The sequence below is a fragment of the Chiloscyllium plagiosum genome, unplaced genomic scaffold (genome assembly GCF_037043375.1).
Source record: "Chiloscyllium plagiosum isolate Xiang-an unplaced genomic scaffold, Cpla_swu_hap1 HiC_scaffold_7, whole genome shotgun sequence".
In the NCBI taxonomy this organism is placed as follows: Eukaryota; Metazoa; Chordata; class Chondrichthyes; order Orectolobiformes; family Hemiscylliidae; genus Chiloscyllium; species Chiloscyllium plagiosum.
Genome location: NW_028270145.1, coordinates 45977569 through 45998158, shown reverse-complemented (window position 1 = coordinate 45998158; position 20590 = coordinate 45977569). Strand labels below are relative to the sequence as shown.

Genomic DNA, 20590 nt, shown 5'->3' with positions numbered 1-20590 from the left:
CTGATACCTCAGTCACCTGCCCTGCCTTATTTTCCAAGAGTAGGTCAAGTTTTGCACCTTCTCTAGTTGGTACATCCACTACTGAATCAGACAATTTTCTTGTACATACTTAACAAATTCCTCTCCATCTAAACCCTTAACACTACGGTAGTCCCAGTCTATGTTTGGAAAGTTAAAATCCCCTACCATAACCACCTTATTATTCTTACATATAGCTGACATCTCCTTACAAATTTGTTTCTCAATCTCCCTCTGACTATTAGGGGGTCTATAATACAATCCCAGTAAGACGATCATCCCTTTCTTATTTCTCAGTTCTATCCAAATACCTTCCCTGGATGTATTTCCAGAAATACCCTCCTTCGGTACAGATGTAGTCCCTAATCAAAAACGCCACTCCCCCTCCTCTGTTGCCTCCCTTTCTATCTTTCCTGTAGCATTTGTATCCTGGAACGTTAAGCTGCCAGTCCTGCCCATCCCTGAGCCATGTTTCCGTAATTGCTATGATATCCCAATCCCATGTTCCTAACCATGCCCTGAGTTCATCTGCCCTCCCTGTTAGACCTCTAGCATTGAAATAAAGACAGTTTAATTTACCAGTCCTACCTTGTTCCTGCTGTTGACTGTTTGACTTTCTTCTTTTCTCAACTGTACCAGTCTCAGATTGATCTCTTTCCTCACTAGCTCACTGGGTCCCATGCCCCCACCTTAATAGTTTAAATCCTCCTGAGCAAATCTCCCTGCTAGTATATGAATCCCCTTCCAATTTAGGTGCAATCCGTTCTTCTTGTACAGGTCACTTCTACCCCAAATGACACAAAAATGTGAATCCTTCTTCCAAACACCAGCTGCTCAGCCATGCATTCATCTGATCTATCCTCCTATTCCTGCCCTCACTAGCTTGTAGCATTGGGAGTAATCCAGATATCACTACTCTTGAGAGCGTCCTTTTTAAATTTCTACCTAACTCTCTCTAATCTCCCTTCAGAATCTCAACCTTTTCCCTTCCTATGTCATTGGTTCCAATGTGGACAATGACCTCTTGCTGGCCCCTCTTCCCCTTGAGAACATTCTGCACCCTTTCTGAGACATCCTTGATCCTGGCACCAGGGAAGCAACACAGCATTCTGATCTTTCACTGCTGGCCACAGAAGCGTCTGTCTGTACCTCGGACTAGAGAGTCCCTGAACACAATCGATCTCTTGGAACTCGATGTACCCCTCATTGCATTAGAGCCAACGTAAATACCAGAAACTTGACTGTTCCTGCTACATTCCCCTGAGAATCCATCACCCCCTGCATTTTCCAAAACTGCATACTTGTTTGAAATAGGGATAGCCACAGAAGACTCCTGCACTACCTGCCTACCTCTCTTACCTTTCCTGGAGCTAACCCATCTATGTGACTGTATCTGTGATTTTCCCCCCTTCCTATAACTGCCATCCATCACATCCCCTTACTGTTGCAAGTTCCTCATTGCCTCTAACTGTTTCTCCAACTGGTCCATTCGATCTGGTAGGATTCACAACCAATGGCATTTATTGCAGATATAATCCGCAGTAATCCATAAACTCTCCTTAAACTCCCACATCCGACAAGAAGAGCATATCACTCTACTAAAGGCCATTTTTGCTCCTTCTCAATCTACAGACCCAGAAAATAACACCTTCTTATTCCTCTACAAAACTCTGCTCCAGGTTAAGTTAATAATTATAGCTTATTTTTTAAGTTTAATCAAGAGACATATCTCAAAAAACATATAATCAAGGAAGAACCCACTCTATTTACTACTGTAGACTTTCTGTAGGCCACACTTAAAACTATTCTCTGCTGTGACCTCGCCCAAACAGGTTCCTCCACGATTAGTTGTGAATTTCACTGTTTGCTAATTTTCCCAGACATGCTCCGATGTCCAGTAATACATGAATTCAAACAGCAAAGGCAGTAACTGTGCAGGTTCATTGTGGTGTCAATTTCTTTTTTTCTCTCTCCCTCTCCTGCACTGACCTCACCATGTGCTTCCTTTGTCTGTACCTCTCCCTTTTAAAATTGCTGTTATTTTGACTTTTTTTTTTCTTCAATGTTTCAAAACAATGCAACAACATATAAAACAGCAATTGTTGCTCTTGGAATTTGAGGAAATCACCTACAATACCTCAAAAATGGAGCAGCTGTTATAGCCAGAAATTTTTCCCATCCTCCATCTTGGATTACCCAGAATCCCTTTATAAGCCCTTGCAGGTTTAGTCCAGTGCTGTTAATGCTTTTCAGATATCTGTTATCACACCTTGTGGGGATTAGACTCTAGCTTTTCCCCACTACTGATGTTAGATTTTGTCTGTAATTCTGTGCTTTTTCCAATCCCTTCCTTTTTAAATCGTGCGGTTTCAGTTGCCATCCTCCAATCTGTGAGTACTGCTTACAATTCCGCAGAATTTTGGAAGCAGTCCACTTAAATCTCCAATATTTTCAGGACCACTTCCTTTAGTACTCTGGGACATAGATTATCGGTGCCTCTTCATTTGTTAGCCTTTAACCCCATTCATTTCCTCAGCATAATTTTCTTACTAATAGTGATTTCCTTCAATTGCTCCCTCTCGCTAGCTCCTTGTTTCCCTAACATTTCTGAGAAGTTACTTATGCTCACTGTGTGAATCTAAGATTCTGTCAAAAATTAAAGAGTCTGGTGAATCACTCTACACCATAGAACAGTTTAGCTTGGTCAGGTTGATAGGTGATAAATGGTTTATGACAGTGGACTAATGACTGCAGAAGTAGAACATCAAGTCAACATTAAGTTTCAGATAGAGAGACTGGTACATCAGGACCTTCACAGACCTGTGCATTTTGCTTGATGTGGCATAATGATTCAAAAATGGAGCTCTGGAAAGTAAGGTTAGGGCTAAATGACATCACAATATTGTGTCAAGAGGAAAGCAAGAGAAAGTCACTTATCTCAGCTGGAACAAGACTAACAGTTGCACTGGGCAATGTGTCACAACACTCAATGCCATTGACTGCAGAACAAATCCTATAGTGTTTTCAGGTTTAGGATGTCTTCCTGGAGAAAACCATCTCAATGTAGGTGAAAGCGTAAGAACAGTTGATCAACTGCTGAGCAAAATTCCAACTGGCCTCAAGGCTAGCCTGAAAGACAAGATGGAAGAGCTGGAAAAGAAGTGGGTAAATAGCAAAGTGACAACACCTGCAGAATGGATTAGCAGCACCATTACGACACAGGGTAAACTGTGCGGCTTAATTTAAAACCAGCAACACACCCGAAAAGATTTATCCCCGTGCAGTAATCTGTAAAAATTCGAATGGCCAAGAACTATGTAAAGTAAAAATTAACAACTTTATTTCTTAAAGTATAACAGCGAATAATTAACTAACCACTATTTATAATTTCCTTCTCTAACCTGTGTTTTACCTTCCCTTCTATAATACTAGTCTGAAAAAACTCCCAATTAAGATTTATAAAACAACACTTCTCAAAACTAGGCAACTTTAGGTTCTCATCTTCGGAACTTCCTGTGTCTTCTTTTCTCCTTGTTAGGAATTTCTGCATTACAGGTTACTGATCAAAAAGGTAATTTTAAGAGAGATGTTTTTTTCAAGCAGTCTGTTACATGCTAGGACTTGGCAGTTCTCCTCTCAACTGTTCGATTTTCCCTTGATCTTATATCCCAGAGCATCGGATTGTGTCATTGGCTTTTAAGATTGTCAATATACACAATTCAAACTTATTTGGAAATTGGTATTTTTTTCGGGGTATAATTTAAACCGATTGGCCGAATTTGAATTTGTTTTTGTCTTCAGGCAATGAACTAATCAAGTTGTTTGACCCAGTGTTACATACATTGTTGCTTTATTGAGAACACTTGGTGCTGTGTCTGGTAGTTCTGCTGCTTTTAACATTTTTAAAGGTATACCCACATCTTCATAATAGCATGGTAACAGTGAAGCAACCTACAAAGCTGAGAGTCTGCATAGACCCAAAAAGTCAAAATAACTCTCTGCAGAGATTTCACTATTCCATGACAACCATCAAAGGAACTTTGCCAAAACTTGCAAAGGCAAAAGTCTTCACTGTACAAAATTTGAAGGATGGTTACTGGCAAGTGAACATGATGAAAGCAGAAGCTTTTTAACTACATTCTGGATGTTATTTGGGAGATACAGATGGTTCAAAAAGCTGTTTGGATTTGGAGACACAAGGGAAGAAGCCATAACAGACTATGATCAGAACCTAGTGCGATTGCTAGAGAGCGATTGCCAGTGAACCTAAGACTGAATTAAAAAATCGCAATTAAAGATGACTGAATTCAAGTACATATGTCACATGCTGACAACAAATCGTCTTTGCTTGGACCTCAAAAAACGTGAGAGTTGTAGCAATGATACAGCCATCAATGGCAGTGTTATAGTTTGTTGGATGCATCAACTATTTAGCAATATTCTTGCTCAGTTTGTTGCCAGAATGTGAACCATTATGTTGAGCTACTGCTGAGGACGTCCAGTGGTATTGGAGCACAGAACAAGAAGCAGTTCTGCTAAAATTGATCAACTTATGATGACAACATTAGTGTTGAAATATAATGATTTCAGTCGTCCTGCATTGAGTAACAAACCAACTGCAGCAAGAAGACCAGTTGTAATTATTTCTAGTGTGTTGATGCAAACAGACATGACACCATACTCAGATGAAGAAAGAATGTCTCGCCTTTGAATTTGCTTATAAACATTTTCAAAAGTACTTACTTGAAAAAGTCAAAATGGCAGTCAGATGTGACTATAAGCAATTTCAAAACATTTTTCACATGCCATTACTATCTGTTCCAAAGTGCCTGAAATAAATCTTATCTTTGGTTACAAAGACTTATCATCTGGATATGGCAAGTAAGCACATGAAACAGATGTATGTCACCAACATCCTGTTGAGAACAAGACTCTCTGTGATGAAAGAAGAGGATACTATGACTGTGAGGAATCTTCCAGAACTAAAATGAAGCAACAGTTCAATATCTGGAAGTCATCAACAAGCAGAAAGATTCAATCTAATAGACAAGTGCCTACAAGTGATCTATCCAGCAAGATGCAACCAAGTGTTGCAAGAATTTCAGATGAAAGAGTGACCTGAAAGTATCAAGGACGTTCATGTGCTGTCACAAGCATATTGGGTTCAGAGTTGGATTGATGGTCCAAGATGGCATGTTGTAGAGAAGAAAGAGTCATTATCCTTAAGCAATTGTGAGAAAAGATGCTAAGGTGCATCCATACAGGCCACTAATAAATTGAGGAGAAAGTGAGGTCTGCAGATGCTGGAGATCAGAGCTGGAAATGTGTTGCTGGAAAAGCGCAGCAGGTCAGGCAGCATCCGGGGAACAGGAGAATCGACGTTTCGGGCATAAGCCCTTCTTCAGGAATGGGGAAAGTTGGTCCAGCAGGCTAAGATAAAAGGTAGGGAGGAGGGACTAGGGGGAGGGGCGTCGGAAATGTGATAGGTGGAAAGAGGTCAAGGTGAGGGTGATAGGTCAGACTGGGGTGGGGGCGGAGAGGTCGGGAAGAAGATTGCAGGTTAGGAAGGCGGTGCTGAATTTGATGGATTTGACTGAGACAGGGTGGGGGGAGGGGAAATGAGGAAACTGGTGAAATCCGAGTTCATCCCTTGTGGTTGGAGGGTTCCTAGGCGGAAGATGAGGCGTTCTTCCTCCAAGCATCGTTTTGTTGTGGTCTGACGATGGAGGAGTCCAAAGACCTGCATATCCTTGGTGGAATGGGAGGGGGAATTGAAATGTTGAGCTACAGGGTGGTTGGGTTGGTTGGTCCGGGTGTCCCAGAGGTGTTCTCTGAAACGCTCCGCAAGTAGCCGGCCTGTCTCCCCAATATAGAGGAGGCTACGTCGGGTGCAGAGGATGCAATAGATGATGTGTGTGGAGGTGCAGGTGAATCTGTGGTGGATATGGAAGTTTCCTTTGGGGCCTTGGAGGGAGGATAGGGGGGAGGTGTTGGCGCAAGTCTTGCACCTCCTGCGGTTGCAGGGGAAGGTGCCGGGAGTGGAGGTTGGGTTGGTGGGGGGTGTGGATCTGACGAGGGAGTCACGGAGGGAGTGGTCTTTACGGAATGCTGATAGGGGAGGGAAATATATCCTTGGTGGTGGGGTCCGTTTGGAGGTAGCGGAAATGACGGCGGATGATGCGCTGTACGTGGAGATTGGTCGGGTGGTAGGTGAGGACTAATAAATTGAGTCAAGTCTGAAGATGAGCAATACTCTAGTGGCCAAACATTAGGAAAGAAATCAAGGACCGCATCAACCAATGCTGTACCTGTAATGAATACCAAGTTAAGCAAACTAGAGAGGCACTGATGACACACAATATTAAAGATGGAAGAAACTGGGAGAAGACCTCTTCACTCTCCACAGGAACTGATTGTCTTGATAACACAGATTGCCTTGTGCAAGTCTATTTAGGATTTGCACATTTTTTCATGATTCCGTTGGCAATTTTCATGGCTACATCCGCCTTTCCATTTTACGAGGGAAAAGTGTAATGGTGATGTGTAGTGCTGAATTTCACAATATTTTATTAAATTGCTGAATTCTTGATTCATGAACTGTCACTCATAGCAATATTTGAAATGCTGTAACAGTCTAAGTGTGCTGGATGGTGGATCAGCTGACTTCAGTGACTAGTAGTGAGATTATAGAATACCGGAAAATACATTATCTGTGCAAAAAACTGTGCTCATGTGACCTCTTCCACTGGGCACTCATTGCAGGCATGCATCTTACAGGAGTTCAATAAAGATAAAATACATATAAGAATATCTTGTGAGCCTGTTCCTGGGAAATACCTTGAAATATTTTACTATTTTAAAGTGGCTACATAAATACAAGTAGTTGTAATTTATCATTCTATTTATACACTTTCTGGTTAATTTTGCAGCCTTAATGACTCTCTTTCTGCTCATTAACTCACCTCTCATCTTTTTCCTAGGTTATAATGGAAGCAATTTATAATACTAAACCAAAATTTAAAGTAGCAGTATTGACTTTTGGACTGAGTTTGTTATTGGGGATTTTGATATTGGCTACATGCATTTTTATGCTTTGTAAGGTAAGACTTATATTAATTCAGTTCTACAATCAAATACAATAGATTGTATTCTTTGTCTTTGGCTGCCTCCACTTTTCCAACATTCTAGAATGGAAACTCAAGGAAAAATAATTTACATCTAATTTATGCAATTCATAATATTTTGGACTCTATCGAGTTCACCAACTTCAGTTAATAACCACTCCTCACATTCTGTTCGAACAGTAGCTGTTGTAATTACTCTGCTCTTCCATTCTCCTCTTATATTTCTTCACATGCCTTATTACTTATCCTTCTTTTGCCTTGCATCATTATCTGTTCTGTCATTTAACCTCTCCTACCTTCTGTTCATAATGGAAGGGATCACAGACCTTTTAAATTCTCCTTCCACCTTTCCCGGCTTCTATATTTGCTTAAAACCTGCTCTATTTATACCAATTTCTCATAAAACGTCAGTGACCTGAAACATTAACTGTTTATCTCTTCATGGATGCTGCCTGAAATGCTGGAACTTTCTGTTTAAAGATAAAAACTGCATATCCTATTTTTCTGATATGAAATGCACAGGTATTTCCCATATCAAAGTACACACTAAGCAGTAGAAATATATTATTTAAGGAAGATTGGTGAAATGCAGTTGTATATTTTGATTCCTTCATATTTTCAATTTGTCAAATTATGAAACAAAGAATATCAATAATTTGCACTTCTGGATGGAGGTTATGCTCGCTGAGCTGGAAGGTTCATTTCCAGACTTTTCGTCACCCTACTAGGTGACATCTTCAGTCGACCTATGGACGAAGCACGGTTGGTGATAATTCCTGCTTTCTATTGAGACGTTTGGGTTTCTTTGCATTGCTGACATCATTTCCTGTGGTGATATAATTTCCTGTAGTGATGTCATTTCCTGTTCTCTCAGGGGTGGTAGATGGGGTCTAACTCGATGTGTTTATCGATAGAATTCCGGTTGGAATGCCATGCTTCTATGAATTCTCATGCGTGTCTCTATTTGGCTTACCCTGGGATGGATGTGTTGTCCCAATCAAATGATAACATTACAGCTGTGCTGGGGGAGGATGTTCCTGAAAATACATCCAGGGAAGTTATTTGGGTGGAACTGAGAAATAAGAAAGGGATGATCACCTTATTGGGATTGTATTATAGAACTCCTAATAGTCAGAGGGAAATTGAGAAACAAACTTGTATGTCTGTAAGAATAATAATGTGGTTATGGTAGGGGATTTTAACTTTCCACTATGGGACTGCCATAGTGTTAAGGATTTAGATGGAGAGGAATTTGTTAAGTGTGTACAAGACAGTTTTCTGATTCAGTATGTGGATGTTCCTACTAGAGAAGGTGCAAAACTTGACCTACTCTTGGGAAATAAGGGAGGGCAGGTGACTGAGGTGTCAGTGGGGGAGCACCAGCGACCATAGTTCTATTTGTTTTAAAATAGTGATGGAAAAGGATAGACCAGATCTAAAAGTTGAAGTTCTAAATTGGAGAAAGGCCAATTTTGACAGTATTAGGCAAAAACTTTCGAAAGCTGATTGGGGCAGATGTTCGCAGGTAAAGGGACGGCTGGAAAATGGGAAGCCTTCAGAAATGAGATAACGAGAATCCAGAGAAAGTATATTCCTGTTGGAGTGAAAGGATAGGCTGGTAGGTATGGGGAATGCTGGATGACTAAAGAAATTGAGGGTTTGGTTAAGAAAAAGAAGGAAGCATATGTAAGTTATAGACAGGATAGATCGAGTGAATCCTTAGAAGAGTATAAAGGAAGTAGGAGTATACTTAAGAGGGAAATCAGGAGGGCAAAAAGGGGACATGAGATAGCTTTGGCAAATAGAATTAAGGAGAATCCAAAGAGTTTTTACAAATGCATTAAGGACAAAAGGGTAACTAGGGAGAGAATAGGGTCCCTCAAAGATCAGCAAGGCGGCCTTTGTGTGGAGCTGCAGAAAATGGGGGAGATACTAAATGAGTACTTTGCATCAATATTTACTGTGGACAAGGATATGGAAGATATAGACTGTAGGGAAATAGATGGTGACATCTTGCAAAATGTCCAGGTTACAGAGGAGGAAGCGCTGGATGTTTTGAAATGGGTAAAGGTGAATAAATCCCCAGGACATGATCAGGTGTACCCTCGAACTCTGTGGAAGCTAGAGAAGTAATTGCTGGGTCTCTTGCTGAGATATTTGTATCATTGATAGTCACAGGTGAGGTGCCGGAAGACTGGAGGTTGGCTAACATAGTGTCACTGTTTAAGAAGGGTGGTAAGGACAAGCCAGGGAACTATAGAGCCTGACGTCGGTGGTAGGCAAGGTGTTGGAGGGAATCCTGAGGGACAGGACGTACATGTATTTGGAAAGGCAAGGACTGATTAGGGATAGTCAACATGGTTTTGTGCGTGGGAAATCATGTTTCACAAACTTGACTGAGTTTTTTGAAGAAGTAACAAAGAGGATTGGTGAGGGCAGAGCGGTAGATGTGATCTACATGGACTTCAGTAAGGCTTTCAACAAGGTTCCCCATGGGAGACTGATTAGCAAGGTTAGATCTCACGGAATACAGGGAGAACTAGCCATTTGGATATAGAACTGACTCAAAGGCAGAAGACAGAGAGTGGTGGTGGAGGGTTGTTTTTCAGACTGGAGGCCTGTGACCAGTGGAGTGCCACAAGGTTCGGTGCTGGGTCCTCTACTTTTTGTCATTTACATAAATGATTTGGATGCGAGCATAAGAGGTACAGTTAGTATGTTTACAGATGACACCAAAATTGGAGATGTAGTGGACAGCGAAGAGGGTTACCTCAGATTACAACAGGCTCTTGACCAGATGGGCCAATGGGCTGAGACATGGCAGGTGGAGTTTAATTCAGATAAATGCGAGGTGCTGCATTTTAGCAGGACTTATACACTTAACGATAAGGCCCTAGGAAGTGTTGCTGAACAAAGAGACCTTGGAGTGCAGGTTCATAGCTCCTTGAAAGTGGAGTTGCAGGTAGATAGGACAGTGAAGAGCGCATTTGGTATGCTTTCCTTTATTGGTCAGCGTACTGAGTACAGGAGTTGGGAGGTCATGTTGTGGCTGTACAGGACATTGGTTAGGCCACTGTTGGAATATTGCGTGCAATTCTGGTCTCCTTCCTATTGGAAAGATGTTGTGAAACGTGAAAGGGTTCAGAAAAGATTTACAAGAATGTAGCCAGGTTGCAGGATTTGAGCTGTAGGGAGTGGCTGAACAGGCTGGGGCTGTTTTCCCTGGAGCATCGGAGGCGGGGGGGTGACCGAATTGAGGTTTACAAAATTATGAGGGGCATAGATAGGGTAAATAGGCAAAGTCTTTTCCCTGGGGTTGGGGAGTCCAGAACTAGAGGGCATAGGTTTAGGGTGAGAGGGGAAAGATATAAAAGAGACCTAAGGGGCACCTTTTTCACACAGAGGGTGGTACATGTATGGAATGAGCTGCCAGAGGATGTAGTGGAGGCTGGTGCAATTGCAACATTTAAGAGGCATTTGGATGGGTATATGAATAGGAAGGGTTTGGAGGGAAATGGGCCGGGTGCTGGCAGGTGGGACTAGATTGGGTCGGGATGGACGGATTGGACCGAAGGATCTGTTTCCATGCTGTACATCTCTATGACTCTATATTGGTGTCCTTCCTCATTTCTATGAAAGGATACTAGTGAAAGAGGTTCATGTCGTTTTGAGGCTAGTTGATGTTCATGTATACTAGTGGCTAGTTTTCTGCCTGTTTGTCCAATGTAGTGTTTGTTAAATGTAGTGTTTGTTACAGTCCTTGCATGATATGTTGTAAATAACATAAATTTTGCTTGTTGTCTGTATAGGGTCTTTCAAGTTCATTAGCTGCTGTTTTAGTGTGTTGGTGGGTTTGTGGGCTACTATGATACTGAGGGATCTTTGTAGTCTGGCAGTCATTTCTGAGATGTCTTTGATGTAGTGGAGAGTGGCTAGGGTTTCTGGACGCGTTTTGTCTGCTTGTCTGGGTTTGATGCTGAGAAATCTGCGGACTGTGTTCATTGGGTATCTGTTCTTTCTGAATTTCTGTTTTATTCCTATTCTGTAAAATTATTGTCAATGACCTCTTTTGATGTCAGTCATTCTCTGATGGCCCATAACCAGACAGAGATTTCTACACTTACGGCACAGTTAAAACTGCAGTCTGGACCCAATGATGGTACCAGATGCCAAATTGCATTCAATATTTACAAAAAGACATCACCAGCTTTTTGATGGTGAATCATCTGCCTGATCAGAATGCCAATTCAAAAAGTTTAAGAACAGCAAGATATGGAATAGGTTTGTCAGTCGGTGGATTTCACTTGTTCAGTTGTCCTATTTATTTGAGTTGGGTAAAGGTGGATCTCCACTCCAGAAAAACAAATCAGTATTTATATGTGCACTTACATTCATGCATATGATTTTATTTTTTATGTTATTACTTCATAAATAATTTTATTTTACTTTATCCATGAGGTGTAGGAGACCTAAATCATGTTTTGTCCAATGTCACTAATTTTTAGTGTAAACTAGTCTTGCCAATGCCATTTTTGCTTGCCTGCTCATTCTTTGAAGAGATGATGGCAGAGTGGTAATGTCACTGCACTCATAATCCAGAGATCCATTCTTTGGATTTGAATCCATTCTAGAGATATGGGTTTGAATCCTACCATGGTAGATATTGAAATTTTAACTCAAATTAAAAAGATTCTGATCATAAAACCCACTTGGCTCACCTTAGGTGAGGAAAGCAGCTGTCCTTAACTGGCCTACACATGACTCCAGACTCTCAGCAATGTGATTCACTCATAGCAGTCATTTGAAATGGCCAAGGGACCCAATCGGTTCCAGTGCAATTAGGGATGGAGATAAAGTGCTAGCTTTGCAAGTGATGCCAAAGTCCCATATAAGAATCTAAAATGAAGATCATCTGGGTGCTTATGTGGTCCCGGGGCTACATAGGTGACTACTAAAGTCAATTTGTGCCCAGAAAATTCTGTGGTTAATAACAATGCTTTTCGTTTTCTCCTTTGATCAAGACTGCTTTTTCAGGCAGTGTCAATTTCATTTCACTGCATTTGACTGTGTTGTTTGCAGAGTACAAATGACAATAAATGATCATATTGTTATGTGTGAAATTTGTGACCACTGTTACAAATTGTGCAAATATCAAGAGGTAAGACTTTCATTTATAGTTTTGTAATTTTTTTTCCCTTCTCTTCCCCGTCCCCTTTAGTGTGGATTCTTTAAAAGATCTTTGAAAACCAAACTAAATAAAGAAATGAGAAAAACAAATCTGGAAGAAATTTGGATGCCAATAAGTCAAGAGGAAAATGATGACAATTTAATAGATGAAACACTTGCATGCAAATCAATATTAAGAAAAACGTGAGAAATGCAAATGAAACAGCATAGACATTACTTAAAAACTGGAAATGGGTACTTATGTATATTTCAGTGAAGACATCTGAAAATTGTACCATAGATGATTGTGCAGGAATTCACGAAGATGTATTCCATATTATAACTTGTAGAGTCTAAACATGCGCTACTTTGTGCATACAACAATTTTAAGTTGTTTCTCTTTGAACAGATATTTTCCACTGTATTGATCAAGACAGTATTACTTCTATGAGGTATATTTCAATCTAACCTTGAATTTAAAACAAACAACTCTAGTTTATCGATAAATACATTTTCCCAACTTAAAACCAAAAAAAGTGAAATTTCCTAGTAGACAGAATTTTACATCTTCCCACTGATAAAAGTGAACAAATTATTATGTTCATTATTTGAGATTGCTGCATCTGCTAAGATTTTCTCCTCACTCTGAATATGGAACTAGTTTTTAATATATGAAGGAACAAACTGAGAGATGATGTTCTTGAAATGTTTTTCTTTGTTATGCAGTGCAGAATGAGACTTGTCATCTCATCATGCTAATGCTGGCTCTTTGAAAGTTATCCAGTTACTGCTATTTTATTTTATCTGGGTTCTGCAAACTTGGTTATTTAAGCACATTCCTAGTTAATTTTGAAAAGTTTTTGTCAATTCTGCTTCCATGGCACTTAAAGGTCTGTATCATAACTGCTTGCTTTTTAAGAAGATAATCCCTCTGCTCTGTGATTCTTTTAAAAGGTGCTTTAAATCTGTTTTCTACGGTTACCAATGTTCCTGATTTATTCTGTACAAACCTTGCTTCAGGTAATAAATAGTGAGGAAGACAGTAGAAGTCTTCAAGAGAACATTGACAGTGTTAGAATGGATAAATGGTAGTTGAAATACAATGCAGTAAAATGTGAAGTGGTCTGTTTAACAAAGAAAAATGAAGAAAGAAGGTGCTGAATGGTATCTTTAAAGGGTATGAAAGAGCAGAAATATTTGGGGGTGTTTGTGTGTTTAAAAAATGGTAAAACGGTAACAAAGAAGTTCATATGTAAGATATTAAGCTTCATAAACAATGGCATGGAGTACAAAAGCACCTAAGATGCTATGCTAAATTTACATAAAATAGTTGATCATCCCAAGTTGTAGTATCAGGCTTTAGGAAGAACATGAAAGTACAGAGAGATGTACTAGAATGGGTTCGGGAATGAAAGGTTATGTCGATGGTTCTGGGTTCTTTGAGTGTGGACTGGGAAAAGATTTGTTGGTGTGTTTAAAACTGAGATTAGGCTAAGTAAAAAGGAACAGTTTCCATTATCAATAAGAAAGCATAGATTAATGTCATTGGCAAAGAAAGCAGACATGAAGAAAAATGTTTTACTCATTTGATAATTAGGATTTGGAATGCCTTACCTGATAGGGTGGTGGATAAATATTCAAGAGGGGATTGAAAAAGAACATAAAACAGAAAATATTGTAGAGATTTGAAAAGAACTGGGAAGCAGGACTAACTGGATTGTTCTTGAAACAGCCAGCATAGACATGATGGAACAGATGATTTCCTAATCTACACTAGTGTATGAAATCTCCCCTTTACACTCTGCTTTAAGGGGAATCCCATCCCTCTAGTCATTTACCCCAGATGTGATTTAATCTTTTTTCTAAAATAAACAACCTCTTTTTGTTTTACAAAATCCACTAGGTAGAAAAATCAACTTTCAAACCAGCTGTCATGCTTAGTGGTTGAGTGTTTAATTAAAATAATGACCATTATATTGAGCCTGTACATTCCTCTTTACTGTCTAATTGGATGTCTGAATGGAACCCATCTTGAGTTTTTGCATAATTGGAAGTTTGAAATCAGTGTATTCCTCGAAAATGTTGTGGCCATGCTTTCATCACTGTTTGATACAAAAGTGGAATACTTCACTATCAGTTGTACAATATTGTCTTATCCAAATTCATATCAGTTGTCTTGATTATTGCAGCCAGCTCAAATGCATTCCGTTCTCATAATTCCTCTTCTGGAAATCTGCTTTCCAGATGGTCATATAGCTATTGAATAAATTGAAGGATTACAGCAGTGACCACAGAGCAGCCAGAACCTTAACTTCACCACTCCAATAACCAAATTCACTTAAATATTGAGTACAGTATTCAGTTTATTGGTCTTGGCATTTGCAAATTGTCTAGCTTTAGTTGCTGTCAAACATGCTTCTCTGCAAGAAGTAAAAACAAAGAACTGCAAATGCTTGAAATCTGAAACAAAAACAGAGTGTGCTGGAGAAACACAGCAGGTCTGGCAGCATCTATTGAGAGAAAAGGATTTTTTTTGAGTTCAGTGACCCTTTGTCTCAATAGATGCTGCTAGATCTGATCTATTTTATCATCATTCTGTTTTAGCTTCTTTGCAAGACTTTGCAAGGTGAACGAGTCAATGTCAATGTAATGCAATATTATAGCTTTGAGAGAATTTCAGACCATTTACTCACTTGTGTTCTGCGTACTTGATCAAGACATTGTAGTTTTGCATTAGTACATTCGCTGCAAGATCTTGACAGCCACCTCACTTCATTCCGAGATTTAAATGCCACTGTATCAAACTGTGACTTCGGAAAAATCTTCAAATTGTCCTTTCTTTACAGTTGATCTGCTGAACACTGTATATACTGGTTTAAAAACATTTCAGTATCTTACCTAATTGCTGCGTGCATCCAAATAACATCAATTCCCAGATCGTATCTGTGAGCAACACAATACTTTTCCAACAAATGTCTGATCTCATCTTCTCCATTTTTTTTTCCAAGCATAACATCAGTGTTCACATAAAATTGTTTAATTGCTGTCTTTTGCAAGCTGTCATTTATAAAATTGTATCAAAGTCAGTCTTGTAAGCAAGTTCACAGTCTGGTTGAAACTTGATGTACAAAATCAATTTTTTCATACTGAAATGTCTGTAATTTTGTTCATTATCAATATGTGAAAAAACGATTCATACAATTTTTTAAGAATTGTCTCTGTATGGCAAAGCCAATATACTCTACAAATTGCTGCATATTTCACCACATGATCATCAATGTCTTCATGAAAAGCTTGGGTACATTGATCTTTATTGCAAGTATAACATTATCAATGACAATTTTCTTGACAATTCCTGGCAAGTGGAGGATTCTGCGATTCATGGGTTGTGCATTGGGCAATATTCCATGGAGTTCTGGAGCAGGATGCCTTCATTCGCTTTTCGGATATGACCACCTGTTGCGAACAATCACAGGGTATGCATTACTTTCACTTTGCTGGTCAGTCCTGCAGTTTCCTCGTAACCAGTCAGAGGATGATTAAAAGTCAGTTAGTCAGTGAGCTGGTCTGTCCTTAGTCAGGGCTGAGCCACAGTCAGATCTGAGAGTCTATTCACTTGAAGTCAAGGAATGTTCTCGGGGGTCACTGTGTGGTGGACAGGTTCGGTAAGCCAATTGTGAGGTTTGGAGACAGCATGCTGGGATGAACAAATGACAATAATTATGAAGTGGGGGTGACTCAATATTCAAGGGTGGGAGATGATGGAGTTTTGGAAGGCACATGTGACTGCATGGGTGTCACTGACAATTAGTGTTACCCTTACTTTCATGGGGGTGACAGTGCATCATGATGGTTGGTACAGTTATGTCTGAGCTCAGGGGAGCAAAGAGTGGAGATTAAGATTTTAAAAAAGGGTTAGCTGGGAATGTGCTGAAACTCAGATCCAATTGGGTTGACAGGGAGTGGAAGGAAGGAAGGAATATTAAGGTTTAGGTTTCACCATCACATCCTGAGTTGGGAAAGTAGGTAATTTTCTAAATGAGGGAGTGGGTTCTTACATGAACCCTTTTAAGGAGCAATTGCATTAATAAGGCATTTACATAGGAACAGTTAAGGACAGAGAATCAGAGAACAGTTAATCAGAGAATTGTCCATGTGAACTGCTTAGTTTTAAATGAACTTAAGAATAAATCTAAATAAAATTGAGTATTTTACTTCAAACTTAGTGAGATAAATTAGGAGGAATAAGCATAAATATAAAAGCAGTTCCAAATTGCAATGTTGCTTCTAATGAGTTTTGACTGATGCAAATGAGTTTTGACTGATAGTGAAGTATTCCACTTTTGTATCAAACAGTGATGAAAGCATGGCCACAACATTTTCGAGGAATACACTGAAATCAAACTTCCAATTATGCAAAAACTCAAGATGGGTTCCATTCAGACATCCAATGATTTAGTGGACTATGCTCGAAAAGAAGCAAGAAATATCCATTATTCTGGACATTTGTGCGACATTTTTGGCATCAAGTTAACAGCCTTGCAATGAAAGGTGTCAGTGATCTCCAAAGTGTGGTCCTGAAATAATGAACTGTATCATAAGTGATTCAGATTTGTGACCTGATTATGCAGTGAGGCATGTGCATTGTCTGATATCAATCTCCAAACATAGAGGTTACAAGCACCTGCTGCCTATGGATTGTGCCAAAAGACGTCATGGATTTAGCCGTATAAACTTGATTAACCATAAACCCAGAAAGAGATTAGAAGTAGATCACTTAGTCAACTTGATGTGACGTAAGTTGCACATTTCATCTGGACAACACGTCAACCAAAATGCAGTATGCAATCATTGGGTAGCAAATAAAGATTGGAGCAAAACTGCTAACAAATGTGTGCCCACTTTTGGTTATGCAGTATATGTACTGCCAATACTAAACAGGTAATAGAACATAGAACATAGAAGAATACAGCGCAGTACAGGCCCTTCGGCCCTCAATGTTGCGCTGATCCAAGCCCACCTAACCTACACTAGCCCACTATCCTCCATATGCCTATCCAATGCCCGCTTAAATGCCCATAATGAGGGAGAGTCCACCACTGCTACTGGCAGGGCATTCCATGAACTCACGACTCGCTGAGTAAAGAACCTACCCCTAACATCTGTCCTATACCTACCCCCCCTTAATTTAAAGCTATGCCCCCTTGTAATAGCTGACTCCATACGTGGAAAAAGATTCTCACTGTCGACCCTATCTAAACCCCTAATCATCTTGTACACCTCTATCAAGTCACCCCTAAACCTTCTTTTCTCCAATGAAAACAACCCCAAGTGCCTCAGCATTTCCTCATACGATCTTTCTACCATACCAGGCAACATCCTGGTAAACCTCCTCTGCACCCGTTCCAGTGCCTCCACATCCTTCCTATAGTATGGCGACCAAAACTGCACACAATACTCCAGATGTGGCCGCACCAGAGTCTTATACAACTGCGACATGACCTCAGTACTCCGGAACTCAATTCCTCTACCAATAAAAGCCAGTACGCCATATGCCTTCTTCACCGCACTATTTACCTGGGTGGCAACTTTCAAAGATCTGTGTACATGGACACCAAGATCCCTCTGCTCATCCACACTACCAAGTATCCGTCCGTTAGCCCAGTACCCCATCTTTTTGTTACTCTTACCAAAGTGAATCACCTCACACTTAGCTACATTGAACTCCATTTGCCACCTTTCTGCCCAGTTCTGCAGCTTATCTATATCCCGCTGTAACCTGCCACGTCCTTCCTCACTGTCTACAACTCCTCCGACTTTCGTATCATCCGCAAACTTGCTCGCCCAACCTTCTAACCCCTCCTCCAGGTCATTTATAAAAATGACAAACAGCAATGGTCCCAAAACAGATCCTTGCGGAACACCGCTAGTAACTGCACTCCAAGATGAACCTTTACCATCAACTACTACCCTCTGTCTTCTTCCAGCCAGCCAATTCCTAATCCAAACCTCCAACTCACCCTCAATGCCATATCTCCGTATTTTTTGAAGTAGCCTACCATGGGGAACCTTATCAAATGCCTTACTAAAATCCATATACATCACATCTACTGCTTTCCCCTCGTCCACCTCCTTAGTCACCTTCTCAAAGAATTCAATAAGGTTTGTGAGGCACGACCTGCCCTTCACAAAACCATGCTGACTATCCTTGATCACATTATTCCTCTGCACCCGATGTGGCCTCCTCTATATTGGGGAGACCCCTCCTCTATATTGGGGAGACAGGCCGGCTACTTGCGGAGCGTTTCAGAGAACACCTCTGGGACACCCGGACCAACCAACCCAACCACCCTGTAGCTCAACATTTCAATTCCCCCTCCCACTCCACCAAGGATATGCAGGTCTTTGGACTCCTCCATCGTCAGACCACAACAAAACGACGGTTGGAGGAAGAACGCCTCATCTTCCGGCTAGGAACCCTCCAACCACAAGGGATGAACTCGGATTTCACCAGTTTCCTCATTTCCCCTCCCCCCACCCTGTCTCAGTCAAATCCATCAAATTCAGCACCGCCTTCCTAACCTGAGATCTTCTTCCCGACCTCTCCGCCCCCACCCCAGTCTGACCTATCACCCTCACCTTGACCTCTTTCCACCTATCACATTTCCGACGCCCCTCCCCCAAGTCCCTCCTCCTACCTTTTATCTTAGCCTGCTGGACAAACTTTCCTCATTCCTGAAGAAGGGCTTATGCCCGAAACGTCGATTCTCCTGTTCCCTGGATGCTGCCTGACCTGCTGCGCTTTTCCAACAACACATCTCCAGCTCTGATCTCCAGTATCTGCAGACCTCACTTTCTCCACATTATTCCTATCCAGATGTTCATAAATCCTATCCCTTACAATTCTCTCTAAGATTTTGCCCACAACAGAAGTGAGACTCACCGGCCTATAGTTACTAGAGTTATCCCTACTCCCCTTCTTGAACAAGGGAACCACATTTGCTAGCCTCCAATCTTCTGGCACTACTCCTGTAGATAACGAGGACATAAAAATCAAGGCCAATGGCTCTGCAATCTCCTCCCTTGCTTCCCAGAGAATCCCGGATAAATGCCATCAGGCCCAGGGGACTTATCTATTTTCACCCTTTCCAGAATTTCCAACACCTCTTCTCTACATACCTCAAAGCCATCCATTCTACTTAATTGTGACTCAGTATTCACATTGACAACAATGTCCTGTTCCTGATTGAATACTGACGAAAAGTATTCATTCAGTGTCTCCCCAATCTCTTCAGCCTCCACACGCAACTTCCCACCACCATCCTTGACTGGACCTATTCCTACCCTAGTCATTCTTTTATTCCTGACATACCTATAGAAAGCCTTAGGGTTTTCCCTAATCCTACCAACTAAGGACCTTTCATGTCCCCTCCTTGCTGCTCTTAGCTGTCTCTTCAGGTCCTTCCTGGCTACCTTATAGCTCTCAATTGCCCCAATTGAACCTTCACGCCTCATCTTTACATAGGCCGCCTCTTCCATTTAACAAGGGATTCCAATTCCTTATTAAACCACGGCTCCCTCACACGACCCTTTCCTCCCTGCCTGACGGGTACATACTTATCAAGGACACTCAATAGTTGCACCTTGAACAAGCTCCACATATCAATTCCGCCCTTGCCTTGAAGCTTACTTTTCCAAGCCACACATCCTAAGTCATGCCTCACCGCATCATAATTTCTCTGCCCCCAGCTATAACTCTTGCCCTGTAGTGCACACTTATCCCTCTCCATCACTAGAGTAAAAGTCACCGAATTGTGGTCACTGTCCCCAAAGTGCTCACCTACGTCTAATTCTAACACCTGGCCTGGTTCATTACCCAGAACCAAATCCAGTATGGCCTCACCTCTTGTTGGCCTATCTACATATTGTGTCAGGAAACCCTCCTGCACACATTGGACAAACACTGACTCATCTAACGAACTTGAGCTATAGCTTTCCCAATCAATATCAGGAAAGTTAAAGTCCCCCATAACAACCACCCTACTACTTTCACTCTTCTCTTGAATCATCCTCGCAATCCTTTCTTCTACGTTTCTAGGACTATTAGGAGGCCTGTAAAAAACTCCTAACAGGGTGAGCTCACCTTTCCTATTCCTAACCTCAGCCCAAACTACCTCAGATGGCGAGTCTTCATCCATCGTCCTTTCCACAGCTGTAATACTATCTTTGACAAGCAATGCCACACCTCCCCCTCTTTTACCCCCACCTCTGACCCTACTAAA

At 40.9% G+C, this 20590-nt stretch overlaps 1 protein-coding gene across 2 annotated transcripts in view; it reads left to right on the top strand.

The window, feature by feature from the left end:
- itga4 (integrin alpha 4) overlaps positions 1–18833 on the top strand; it is a 184673-nt gene extending 165840 nt beyond the window's left edge. Inside the window, exons 27-29 of one of the 2 annotated variants that reach the window (XR_015757649.1) lie at positions 6999–7118; positions 12361–15784; positions 16665–18829. Coding sequence is in view for 1 of the 2 variants with exons in the window: in XM_043693478.2 (XP_043549413.2) it covers positions 6999–7118; positions 12361–12516 (276 nt within the window). In the remaining variant the exon portion in view is untranslated. Of the gene's footprint in view, positions 1–6998; positions 7119–12360 lie in introns of both variants that reach the window. The other variant, XM_043693478.2, reaches the window with a different exon arrangement.
- Positions 18834–20590: the final 1757 nt, after the last annotated feature.